The sequence below is a fragment of the Sus scrofa genome, chromosome 2 (assembly GCF_054392235.1).
Source record: "Sus scrofa isolate SSC_HxYL_T2T_F1_AM1 chromosome 2, Sscrofa_HxYL_maternal_Yorkshire_Landrace_v2.0, whole genome shotgun sequence".
In the NCBI taxonomy this organism is placed as follows: domain Eukaryota; kingdom Metazoa; phylum Chordata; class Mammalia; order Artiodactyla; family Suidae; genus Sus; species Sus scrofa.
In genome coordinates, this window is record NC_139384.1 from 87,485,535 (window position 1) to 87,497,372 (window position 11,838).

The 11,838-nt window shown below is 55.0% G+C and overlaps 1 protein-coding gene across 1 annotated transcript; it reads right to left on the bottom strand.

Annotated features, from left to right (window-relative positions):
• Nucleotides 1-7,168: 7,168 nt before the first annotated feature.
• On the bottom strand, nucleotides 7,169-8,589 carry RPS15 (ribosomal protein S15; the record flags this gene model as incomplete). Its single annotated transcript, NM_214334.1, is given in 3 exon segments — nucleotides 7,169-7,321; nucleotides 7,415-7,649; nucleotides 8,503-8,589. Coding segments are annotated over 3 exon segments (436 nt in total), but the record flags the coding sequence as incomplete, so codon positions are not given.
• Between the last annotated feature and the right edge of the window lie 3,249 nt (nucleotides 8,590-11,838).

Genomic DNA, 11,838 nt, shown 5'->3' on the forward strand with positions numbered 1-11,838 from the left:
CCTCTGCATGACCTTAAGTCTCTCTCTGGCCTCAGTTTCCTATTTTGCTGACTGGGAGGCAGGTTGGAGAATTCCTGCCCCCACCCCCCATGGAACCAAGTCTCAGCTCCCCCTACCCAGTCTTAGATGCCACTGCTCTTCAGGCCCCTCTCAGCCAGAACCTTAGAGATGAACGCATATGGGGGGAAAACTGAGGCTCAGGCAGGGAGCACATTGTTGCCTGAGTTCATGCATGAGCCCCAGCAGACCCTCCCTGGGTGTTCCTCACCCCTCCGAAGGTGGCTGGAGCCTGGAAAGCTGAGGGTACATGGGAGCTGAGGTCCCAAAGGCAAAATGCCCTTGTCCACAAGCCTCTGAAACATCATGTCCCTGACAACACCACAAATCCTTGACCCTGTAAATCTCTGAACCACAGCCAGACTCGGGCATCACTGGAAATTCTAGAACCACAAGAGCCTTGGGAACTCTCAGAGCCTGCGAGGACTCCAGGTCCAATCTGGGGTTGGGGGTGGGGGTGGCTGAGAAACACAGTGCCCAGGCCTAGTGGGGGCCCCTTCCCAGTCTCTCACCCTGTTATCATCTACCCCCTAATACAAAGGGCTTGCTTCTCCCCATCCCCACCATTAAAACCTCCCACCTCAGTACTGGGCCTTGAATACAGCCAGGTTCACTCCTGGGCCTTCTAAGCTTGACCCTAGACATCTCTGCCCCTTTGATCCCCACTGAGCTTCCGCTGTGCCAGGGGCTAGGGGCAGAACCAGGGGCATCACCTAACTCAGAGACGGATGGCTGAGGAGGGGAGCAGGAAGGCACGGTGTAGACATGAGATCACAGAGATGGGCTCAGGCTGGGTGACTTGACAAAGCCCTGACAGGTGAGAAGGAATGCCACTGGAGGTGGGGGAGGGGTGGGGCCGGCCCGTTCAGGCGGCGTCCTCGCATCCCGGCCCAGGATTAGTCGTCTGATCAGGATTCTGGGCCTCAGTTTCCCAGAGGGGCCCGGTGCGCGGCCCGGTCAGCACCGTGGACAGCTCCCACCGGCCTTCAGGAAGTGTCCTCTGCGGGCGCCTCCACCCCCGGCTCTGGCTCCAGTCCAGCTTGAGGCGTGACCTTGGGCTCCCCGCTGCACCTCTAGCCTCAGTTTCCTCGTAAAGAAGGGATGTTGTAGCCCCAGATTCAGATTTCGGAAGCCAGCAAAGTGCTCAGATGGATATTACTATGGACATCAGCTTAGGTGAACTTCTAAGTCGGTCCTACTCTAGGCATCCAGATGGGAAACTGAGGCCTGGAGAGGTGTAGGGCGTGGCACGGCCCACCCCCACCCCCACCCCCCACCCCCAACTCCTGTGCAGGGCGGAGCCTCGGCATAGAGAGGCCCCACCGCAGCCTCTCTCCGCAGCAACACCCCTGCCCCAGCCAGTCTCCTGGACCACGCAATGAGGAGGGGTCTTGGGTCTCCCTCGGATGCGGAATCCTGGGCCCGGCAAGACGGCGCTTGCGCAAACCCATGGCAGTTGTCGCTGTGGTGCGGGGGAGGGGCTCCCAGCCCTGAGAACTTCCAGAGGCGGTTTCCCTGGCAACGGTTTCCACAACGACCGCACCAGACCCCAGACCCGTCGAGACTGCGCGTACCCTTGAGCCTCCTGCTTCCGCGACCACCGTTCCTGCGGTCCTCACCCCATCCCGGGCTGCGGCTCTCCAGCCCCAGCCGCGCCCAAAGCCAGACTCCTCCTCCCCGCGGCCCAAACACCCGCGCCCTACCTGGTCCCGGAAGAATGCCGAGTGCAGCAAGCTCAGCAGCCCCAGAAGCCCCATGGAGCCGCGGCTGCCTCGACCAGCCCGCGCCCCGCCCCTCGGCAGCCAGGGGTGGGGGGGGTAACCGGCTGGGACGCCCTGCGCCTGCGCAGAGCAAGGGGCGGGGAGGGGTCGCACAGAGGAGCCTAGGAGGGGATTCTAACGCTAAAGGAGCGCTTGAGGGGCGTCTAGGGGACCTGCATGGGAGTCTCGAGGGATTGAGACTTGGGAGGAGCGGCGTGAGGCGATCCAGGGTGAGAGAGATGGGAGAAGGGACAAAAGTGAGCAGAGAATTAAGGGTAGAGGCAGGACTCCGAAGGGTTGGGGAACCGTAGAGGTGAGGGAGGGGTCTCTGGGGTGAGAGAAGAGCAGAGAAGGGTTGTCACGGAAGCTGGGGAGGCGTTCCGGTGTTGGGAAATGGGCTCCGGGTAGGCGGGGTTCCACAGAGGGTACAATCTCTGAGGGACGGAGTGGGGCGCCGCCCTTCGGCAACAGCGGGCTGCCCGTTTGGACAGCGCCTTCTCAGGCCCTGGCCGCGCGTTCCGCAATTAGTCATTCAGCAAACACTGGCTGAGCGTCTGCTGTTTGCTGGCCTCTGAGCTGGGCGCTGGGCACAGAGGGGATTAATAGGGAGACACCAAACCTAAACAAACTTTCAGCCATTTACCAAACATTTATTAAACACCTACTGTGTGCCAGGGCCCTGTGCAGTGAACAAACCAGTCAAAACCCCTGCCCTGCGAAGCTGACACTGGGCAGAGAGGGAGAGGGACCGACAGTCAACAAGAGGACAAGTTGGCTAGAGGTGGGCCCTGTGGAGGAAACAGCAGCGGGGTAGGGGATGAGAGGGACTTCCAGGAAAGACACTTTAACAGATACCTGGAGAGAAGAGCATCCCGGTAGAGGAAGAGCCAGCACAAAGGGAGGGAGTAAAGACGAGGTGATGGGTGAGTCAGGCCTTGCAGGCACGGAGGGCGCTGGGGGGTTCAGCTGTCACCCTGAGGGCAGAGCAGGGATGCGCTCCCTGGGAGGCTTGGGGGAGAACAGGCCATGGGGAGACAGGAGTGGACTGTGCTGGTCCAGGAGTGGGGTGAGGGGGATGGTGTGGGGGATTAAGGGGGAAATGGTGGGGCGATGGTGGACAGGGATGATGGGACGAGACGGTGGTCTGAAAGGGGGAGTTATCACAAGCTCTGCTAAGTCCTGAAGAGTAAAGAACAAGCGGCCAGAAAAGGGCGCTACTTTGGCGGCGGTGGTGAAGGCAGGGCTGCGCAAGCAGGTGCGGTGAATCATCGGGAAGGGAATCTGCGCAGAAAGCAGAGCCCGTGGGAAGGCTGGGAGGTGGGAAACAGGAGATACTAAGACGCAGAGGCACTCAGAGGAGGGTGACAAGCGTTGCGTTTAAATTGATATCCAGGGAGTTCCCATTGTGGTTCATCGGTTTATGCACCCAGCTAGTATCCATGAGGATACGGGTTCAATTCCTGGCTCCGCTCAGCGGGTTAAGGATCCGGCGTTACTGTGAGCTGTGGTGTAGGCAGCAGATGCGGCTTGGATCCGGTGTTGCTGTGGCGTAGGCCGGCGGTTATCATCCCTAGCCTGGGAACCTCCATATGTCCCGGGTGCAGTCCAAAAAAAAAAAAAAAAAAAAAGAAAAAGAAAAAGAAATAAAAATAAATGACCCCAAGTGGGAGATGGTGGAGATAGAGGCCTTAAGATGGTGGTAGCGGTGGGGTGGTGGGAGAGGCAAATCAAGCCCCGAGTCCCAGAGCTGCTTCTAAGATGGGGATGATCGTAGATGGAGATGGCAGGCAGGCTTGGGGGAAATGGACTCTGGATCTGGAGCCCAGGGGAGTAGGACCAGGGGACGGATTCAGGAGGGACAGGACAGAGGCAGGAACGTGAGCGCGACCTAAAGGCAGAGCCTGAGCCACCAGACAGGAGAGGGGCCGGGCGGTGACACCTCCCGCCCTGGATTAGGGCGCCACCTGGCGGCTGCACTGCACACAACGGTATGGATGGGACATGTAGGATGGGCATGATGCTGCTGGCCCAGGGAGTGTTCTCAGGCAGCAGTTTTACAGAACACAGGAAATTTTTTTTTTTTTTTTTTTTTTTTTTGTCTTTTTGCTTTTTCTAGGGCGGCTCCCGCGGCATATGGAGGTTCCCAGGCTAGGGGTCTAACAGGAGCTGTAGCCACCAGCCTACACCAGAGCCACAGCAACTCCGGATCCGAGCTGCGTCTGCAACCTATACAGCTCACAGCAACACTGGATTCTTAACCCACTGAGCAAGGTCAGGGATCGAACCTGCAACCTCATGGTTCCTAGTCAGATTCGTTAACCACTGCGCCACGGTGGGAACTCGTGAAAGAAAGAAAAGAAAGAAACTTTCTGCTAAAGGTCCCTCCTGTCAAGGAGTTCCCTTGTGGGGCAGTGGGGTAGGGACCCTTAACCTGGCACTGCTGTGTGGCATGGATTTGATCCCTGGCCCAGGAACTTTAGCATGCTTCCAGCGCAGCTAACATCTTGTATTTAAAAAAAAAAAAAAAAGTCTAGTCAGTAATTCCAGCTCTGCTCCCATTATGCCAGAGCAGTTCAACCCCGGACCTCAATCACTGTGTTGGGAATCCAGTGTTGCAGATGAACCTTGGATCCCATGTTGCTGTGGCTGTGGTGTAGGTGGGCAGATGTAGATCAAATTCAACCCCTAGCCTGGGAACTTCCATATGCTTTTTTAGGGTGTGGCCTATTATTTTCTTTCTATGGTCGCACCTGCAGCATATGAAAGTTCCCAGGCTAGGGGTCGAATCAGAGCTGCATCTGCCAGACTAGGCCATAGCCACAGCAATGCAGGATGTGAGCCACATCTCCCCCATTAATTTGGGGAGTTCCTATTGTGGCTCAGCAGGTTAAGAACCCAACTAGTGGAGTTCCCGTCGTGGCTCAGTGGTTAACAAATCTGACTAGCATCCATGAGGATACAGGTGTAATCCCCGACCTCGCTCAGTGGGTTAAGGATCAGGCATTGCTGTGAGCTGTGGTGTAGGTCACAGTTGCAGCTTGGATCTGGTGTTGCTATGGTCCTGGCATAGGCTGGCAGCAACAGCTGATTAGACTCCTAGCCTGGGAACCTCTGTATGCTGCAAGTGCAGCCCTAAAAGCACAAAAAGATCCCCCCCCCCCAAAAAAAACAGAACCCAACTAGTATACATGAGGATGTTTGATCCCTGGCCTTGCTCAGTGAATTAAGGACCCAGTGTTGCTGTGGCCTAGGACTAGAACCCCAGCCAGGAAACTTCGTATGCCACAGATGTGGCTCTGCAGGATCCCCCTGGTGTGGCATGGCTGTGAGCCAATAAAACTTTACAGAGAGCAATGTCTGCAGACCCCCAAGTGAGACTCACCTGGGCACCTATTCCCATTCCCACCAGGGCCTCCCCACCCTGGAAGATAGAGGAACTCACATCCCTGGCACTTGCATTTGGCTCCTGGTAGGGAAGGCGGGTAGCCACTTCCAGCTCTGTGCATTCATACAGCCACCTTCCTACAAGGGGTGGATTTGCTCGGGCCATCCCTCTCCCCTCTGCCAATGTGACCTGAAAAATATTTCGGCAATTGTATTTTTTTAATTATGTAAATTCCAAGAGACAATGGAGCCTACAGTGAACCCTCACCTACTCCTTCCTTCCCAAGTTGGGAATCCTGGGCCCTGCAATCAGTTTATGTTCTGAGTGAAGACCATCTGGCCATGTTGCCCAGAGACCTTTCCAGGTGGCAGCTGACAAAGGCCTTTAAACACAGAGCTAATGATCTCAACTGACACAAACTGAAGCCCAGTCAGTTTCAGGGATTTGCCTCCAAGTTTTATTGTCCCTTTATTGTTCTAACCTCACCTGTGAGGTCACCTGTGCTGTCTGGTGAGCTGAACGCTGACCCCCCACCCCCCCAGTTCATCCTTCTCCACTGCTAAGTGCACTGTTTTTTCCCAGGCCCACTGGAACCCAGGCTTTCTGCAAGGCCCTGGCTCTTTGCACGGGGACTTTTAGAAGAGGGAGATCTAGCAGCATTTTGATTTCTGCCCGTTCCTTCTGGGCTGCTCTTTGGGGTTGTAAAGAGCCTTCAGAGAATCACAGACTAGACCACAGCACCTGGGTTCTTGTGCTGAACTGGATCCTGCAACCTGTCCTCCAACAGTTACCAACACTCAACAGATGTTAACAGTGACACATGCTCCCTTCTCAACAGCTTAACTCCAAATCAAGATAAATCAGTATGGGAGTTGCTGTTATGGCTCAGCAGATTATGAATCTGACTAGGATCCATGAGGATGAGGGTTCAACCCCTGGCCTTGCTCAGTGGGTTGAGGATCTTGTGTTGCCATGGGCTGTGGTGTAATTCACAAATGTGACTTGGATCTGGTGTGCCTGTGCTGTAGGCTGGAGCTCTGATTCAATCCCTAGCCTGGGAACTTCCGTATGCTGCAGAGGCAGCCCTAAAAAGAGGTAACTCAGTATGTGTAAATCATGTTAAAACTGAGATAAATTCCAGAAAAAAGGAACCCTAAGCAACAGCCACTATGGGAGAGGACAAGTCTCCTTTCTCCTCTGCCTTCTGCCTGTTTCTCTCTGGACTCTGGCCACCCCTCTGCTCTACCACCTTGACTGATGGCTGATGCTGACTTCCACCAGCTCAGTGAGCTACAGGATCTCATGCTGCCTAGACAGCCACTGCCCCCATTCCTGGGCGGAAGCATGAACATCCTTTCCTCCTTGGTCTGCAGGTCTTGCCCATCATGAAAGAAACCATCAGGGCCACCTTAGGAACAGGGTAAAGACCTCTCTGAATCAAACCCCATGGGGGCCAACTCCACACACAGGATACCCCAGGAAGGCTCAATCCAAGGCTGGGGCCCCATGGTTTGGGAAAGCTGATCAGGAGCACAGAGAACAGGGGAGGAACATGGTGAGTGTCCAAAGCACTGAGGAATGCTGAGAAGGTGTGTGGTCGGGGGGTGGGAAGGTCACTGTTCCTGTTGATCCACTGTGGGAACCTGGGAAGAGAGACTGCAGAGGGGGATGGCGGCTTAGGCAGCAGCTGCCTCTGAATGGGCCAAAGAGCACCCACGAGCTGCCAAGCAACTACAGGCCAGAGAAGAGCACAGGCCCCTGGACATCTCTGAACTTGCTACAGGGCCAGAGTCACATGTAGCGCCCCACTCACTCCTTCCCTAGCTTCAGCCTGCCAGAATTAGGCTGGCATTGCATCTACAGCAGAAATCCCAGGGGCACACACTGCCTAGCCCTGGTCCACTGCCCACCCCTCTTCCCTGAGGGACTGACTGGACACAACACATGGAAAAGGACCAGTCAGACTCAGGACTAGAGAAGGCTGCCTTTATTGGCCAGCAGGCTACTACTTGAGGGGGATGAAGCGGGAGGAGTGCGTGGCCCCGATACCAGGCCGGCCATGCTTCACAGGCTTGTACGTGATGGAGAATTCGCCTAGGTAGTGTCCAATCATCTCAGGCTGTGAGAGAAGGGAGCAGGGTGGTCAGGCAGGTGTGGGTGGCCAGCCCCCACCCACCCAGGCCTGCCCCAGGGCAGCACAGGCCACACGTACCTTGATCTCCACCTGGTTGAAGGTCTTGCCATTGTAGACACCTACCATGCTGCCCACCATCTCGGGCAGGATGATCATGTCTCGCAGGTGCGTCTTCACTACCTCTGGCTTCTCCATGGGTGGCGCCTCCTTCTTGGCCTTGCGCAGGCGCTTGAGCAGCGAGTGCTGCTTCCTCCTCAGACCTCGGTTCAGCCGCCGCCGCTGCCGTGCGCTGTACAGCTGCATCAGCTGCTCGCTGGGGGCAGAGCACTGGAGGCTCAGTCCCCGTGGTCCACCCACTAATAGGTCTGTTTCCTGCAGTGCCCCCAAAGCGATGCACCTGACCCGCTCACGAACCAAGTACCCAGGCCAAAGGCTCTGGATGAAGCCCTCCAGCTCAAGGACCTCTACTTTGCTATGTCAAACAAGGAAATCCGAGGCAGGAAGGGGGGTGGATCAGATGAGGAGGCCAAACGACTGGAACTTTGCAAGCAAATTGCTGTGCTTAAGGCCTCAAGAACCCAGGAGCACTGCAAGTAACAGGGCCCTGTGCTGTGCCCTCCAAGAAGTGGGCCCCTCCCAGTCAGGCCCACGGGTGTATCTCCAGGAGAAAAAACTGTCCCTGGCTACCATTAAGCCTCCCTTCCCATCTGGGGGCCTGAATAACGCAACCACCCTGGCTAAGCTTCCAGCCTGTAAAGTTCGCTAACAAAAGACAATAACCTTTTTTTTTTTTTAAACTGCTACACCTGTGGCATATGGAAGTTCCCGAGTTAAGGAACTTAGCTGCAGGCCTTACACTGCAGCCACACCGGCTCTTTAAGCCACTGAGCAAGGCCAGGGATTAAGCCCGCAACCTCGCAGAGACAATGTCAGGTCCTTAACCCGCCGAGCCACAAGGGCAACTCCTAAGACAGCCTTTACATGTCCAAGCGGATGCCGATATCCAAAGAGAACAAGCAGAACTCTTACTAGATTCCACACTCCACGCCCCCAAATAAACTTTTATCAGCACGCAGCCCCGCCCACTCGTTTACACAGGGTCTACAACCTCGGCTGCAGATTAAGTTGCAACCCCAGTTCTCGGGTCCCCTCCTGCCACCACTTACTAAGACATGTCCAGCAGCTGGTCGAGGTCCACGCCGCGGTAGGTGAACTTGCGGAAGGTCCGCTTCTTCTTCTGCTCTACTTCCGCCTGCGCGAGCCCGGGAAGGGGCTAAGCAAGACCCCGACACCCACCTCCCACCCATGCAGCGGGGTCACGGGGCCCGCAATTCCCGCCGAGAATCGCGCGAAGCTCTGGAGTACGAAAGCCGACAGGAACAGATCTTCTCGGGCCGGTTCCAGGCAGGGCGGCAAGCACGGCCCGGGGCTACAGGGGCTCGCCTAAGACATGCGGGCCGACACAGGCCTTCCCCGCCCCGGGTCGTCCCAACCCCCACCAGGCCTGCCCCGCGCCCCCATATCTGGCGGTTCCGGAGGCCTGTTGGAGGCTACCGCAGCCGCGCAGCCCGATCCTGACCCCCGCGAGGCGGCCAGAGTTCGGATGGCACCGGATGGATCCGGCACAAACACACCAAGCACAAACACTCACCATCCCGTCGGCTCTTCGGAAAGGAACACTCCCGCTACGCCTGCGTAGTTATCGCGCGGCCTTTCACGTGCCCCGCCCCCGGCCGTGCGCGCGAACGCACTTCCGCTTTCCCGCCGAGGACGGGCGTCCTCTGTTGTCCGGAGGCCAGAGTGCTGGCTGAGAGGAATAAAGAAGCCCCCGCCTTTCTTGGGTGCTCAGATCCCCAGCATGGGGCCGGTAGCCTAGTGTTTGGGGATTCTTTCCTCAACTGGGAAACATGGGTTACATCGCGGTCCCTTTCGGAGACTCATATTCGTGCTCTGTAATTTCCATAGCGAACCCCACCTAGGAAGAGTGGGCGGAGTTCCTGTTGTAGCTCAGCGAGTTAAGAACCCGACTAATAACCATGAGGATGATGATTCGATCTCTGGCCTCGCGTAGTAGGTTAAAGGATCTGACGTCGCAAGCTATGGTGTAGATCTCTGAAGCGGTTCGGATCCAGCGTTACTGTGGCTGTGGTATAGGCGAGCAGCTACTGCTCCAGTTCGACCCCTAGTCTGAGAACCTCCATATGCTGCGAGTGCGGCGAGGCCCTAAAAAAAAAAAAAACAAATAATGTTTGCAGTAGGCGCTGGCTGGGGGGTTCAGGGCTGTCCCTTCCCTAGGAAGCTCACATCCCAGTGGGCGAAGCTGCCACATAAGGAACAAGGTTATACAGATATCTGAGACAAGAGGAAAGTCTGGAGGCGGTGGACACGGGCTTCACACAGATGGTCAGAAAAGGCATTCCTGATAGGGACCAGCCAGCCTTTAACAGACAAAATTTTAAAAGTAGCAACTGTAACATTGCAGTGCTAGGGTTGTGACACAGAGATGTAATATGTTTAAGGATAATAGCAAGAATGGGACAACGGATTAGAACTATATAGGTGTACTCCATCAGAAAGTGAATCTGGTACATTAAGGTGTTTGTGGTGGAATGTGGCCAGGCAATGCTACAAACAACTGAAAGCAGGGATTAGAACACATTTGCACACCTATGTTCACAGGAGCGTGATTCACAGTAGCCAAAAGATTGGAAACAACCCTAGTGTCCATCCATGGTTGATGGATAAACACAATGTGGTCCACCTCTGCATTGGAATATAACTCAGCCTTAAACAGGAAGGAAATTTTGGGAGTTCCCGTCATGACTCAGTGGTTGGCGAATCCAACTAGGAACCATGAGGTTGTGGGTTTGATTCCTGGCCTTGCTCAGTGGGTTAAGGATCCAGCATTGCTGTGAGCTATGGTGTAGGTCGAAGACGCGGCTGGGATCCCACGTTGCTGTGGCTCTGGTGTAGGCCGGTGGCTACAGCTCCGATTAGACCCCTAGCCTGGGAACCTCAATGTGTCATAGGTGTGGCCCTAGAAAAGACAAAAAAAAAAAAAAAGGAAGGAAATTTTGACACATAATGTTGATGGACCTTGAGAACATCAGTGAGTGAAGCCAGACACAGGACAGATACTGTCTGATTCTACTACCAAGAGGTTCCTGGAGGAGTCAGATCCAGAGAGACAGAAAGTAGATTTGCTGTGGCTCGTAGGCTGGCAGCTGTAGCTCTGATTAGACCCCTAGCCTGGGAACCTCCATATGCCTCAGGAGCGGCCCTAAACAAACAAACAACAAATGGTTAAAAATGGCAAATCTCATATCGTGCACAATAAACAACCACCAAACAGATGTATGCGGTAAACTTCTTAGGTAACTCCTAAGAAACTCTAAACAATGAAAAAAAATCCTTAAAACAATTAAAATGCTGCAATAGAAAATACTCAATGCAAGAGAAAGCATTACTAGAGACAAGAACAGAAAGATGTGACATACAGAACAGAGTGAAATGTTTGGCAGAGGTAAATCCAAGCATGTATGGTTGACAGTGGATTGAGGATGCAACCAGCTCTGCTTGGTGGGTTCCATCTGGAAGGAGTGAATGTGCAAAGGCCCTGAGGGAGGAATGAGCTGCTAAAACAAGGGAAAGGAGGAGTTCCCGTTGTGGCACAGTAGTGAAAGAATCCGACTAGGAACCATGAGGTTGTGGGTTCAGTCCCTGCCCTTGCTCAGTGGGTTAATGATCCGGCGTTGCCGTGAGCTGTGGTGTAGGTTGTAGACGCAGCTTGGATCCCGCGTTGCTGTGGCTCTGGAGTAGGCCAGTGGCTCCAGTGGCTACAGCTCCAATTAGACCCCTAGCCTGGGAACCTCCATATGCCGCGGGAGGGGCCCAAAGAAACAGCAAAGAGACAAAAAGACAAAAACCAAACAAACAAAAAAAACAAGGGAAAGGACAATGCCCTCCCCTGCCCCCAACATGACTCCACTGTGCCTCAATACTCTGTCAGGCAGGTGGCAACCAAGCCTCCAGTCCCCTCCTGCCCATCCTGCCCAGTTCATTGGGTGGGATTTGGCTCAGCCGAATGGCCTTGTGGGGAGTGGGGCTGGCCTGGAGGGAACAAGAAATCTGAGCTTTCCTCAGACATTTCCACAATCCTGGCAGGGGTAAGGAGAGCCAACTAAACTCCAGCAAATGAGGGGGTGTCTTTCCCTGACCTAGGGAAGCACAAGCATTTTGTTTGGGGCTGCAGGAAGTGCCCTTCAGGGTGTGGCATGGCACAGGCTTGCCCAAGTTCACTGGGGCAAAATTGGTCCTGGGAGCTCTCAGCAGGCTCTAAATCCCTTCACTGATTGCATAGTGCCCTTTGGCCAAGACCTGGAATTCTGCAGGGAATTAATCTTGCTAATGTAAGGAGCTAACTCTTATGCAACAATGACACATGATGAGGACTGGAGTGGACAAGAGGAGGATGTTGGCTGGGAAGGTCCACTTTAGCTGGC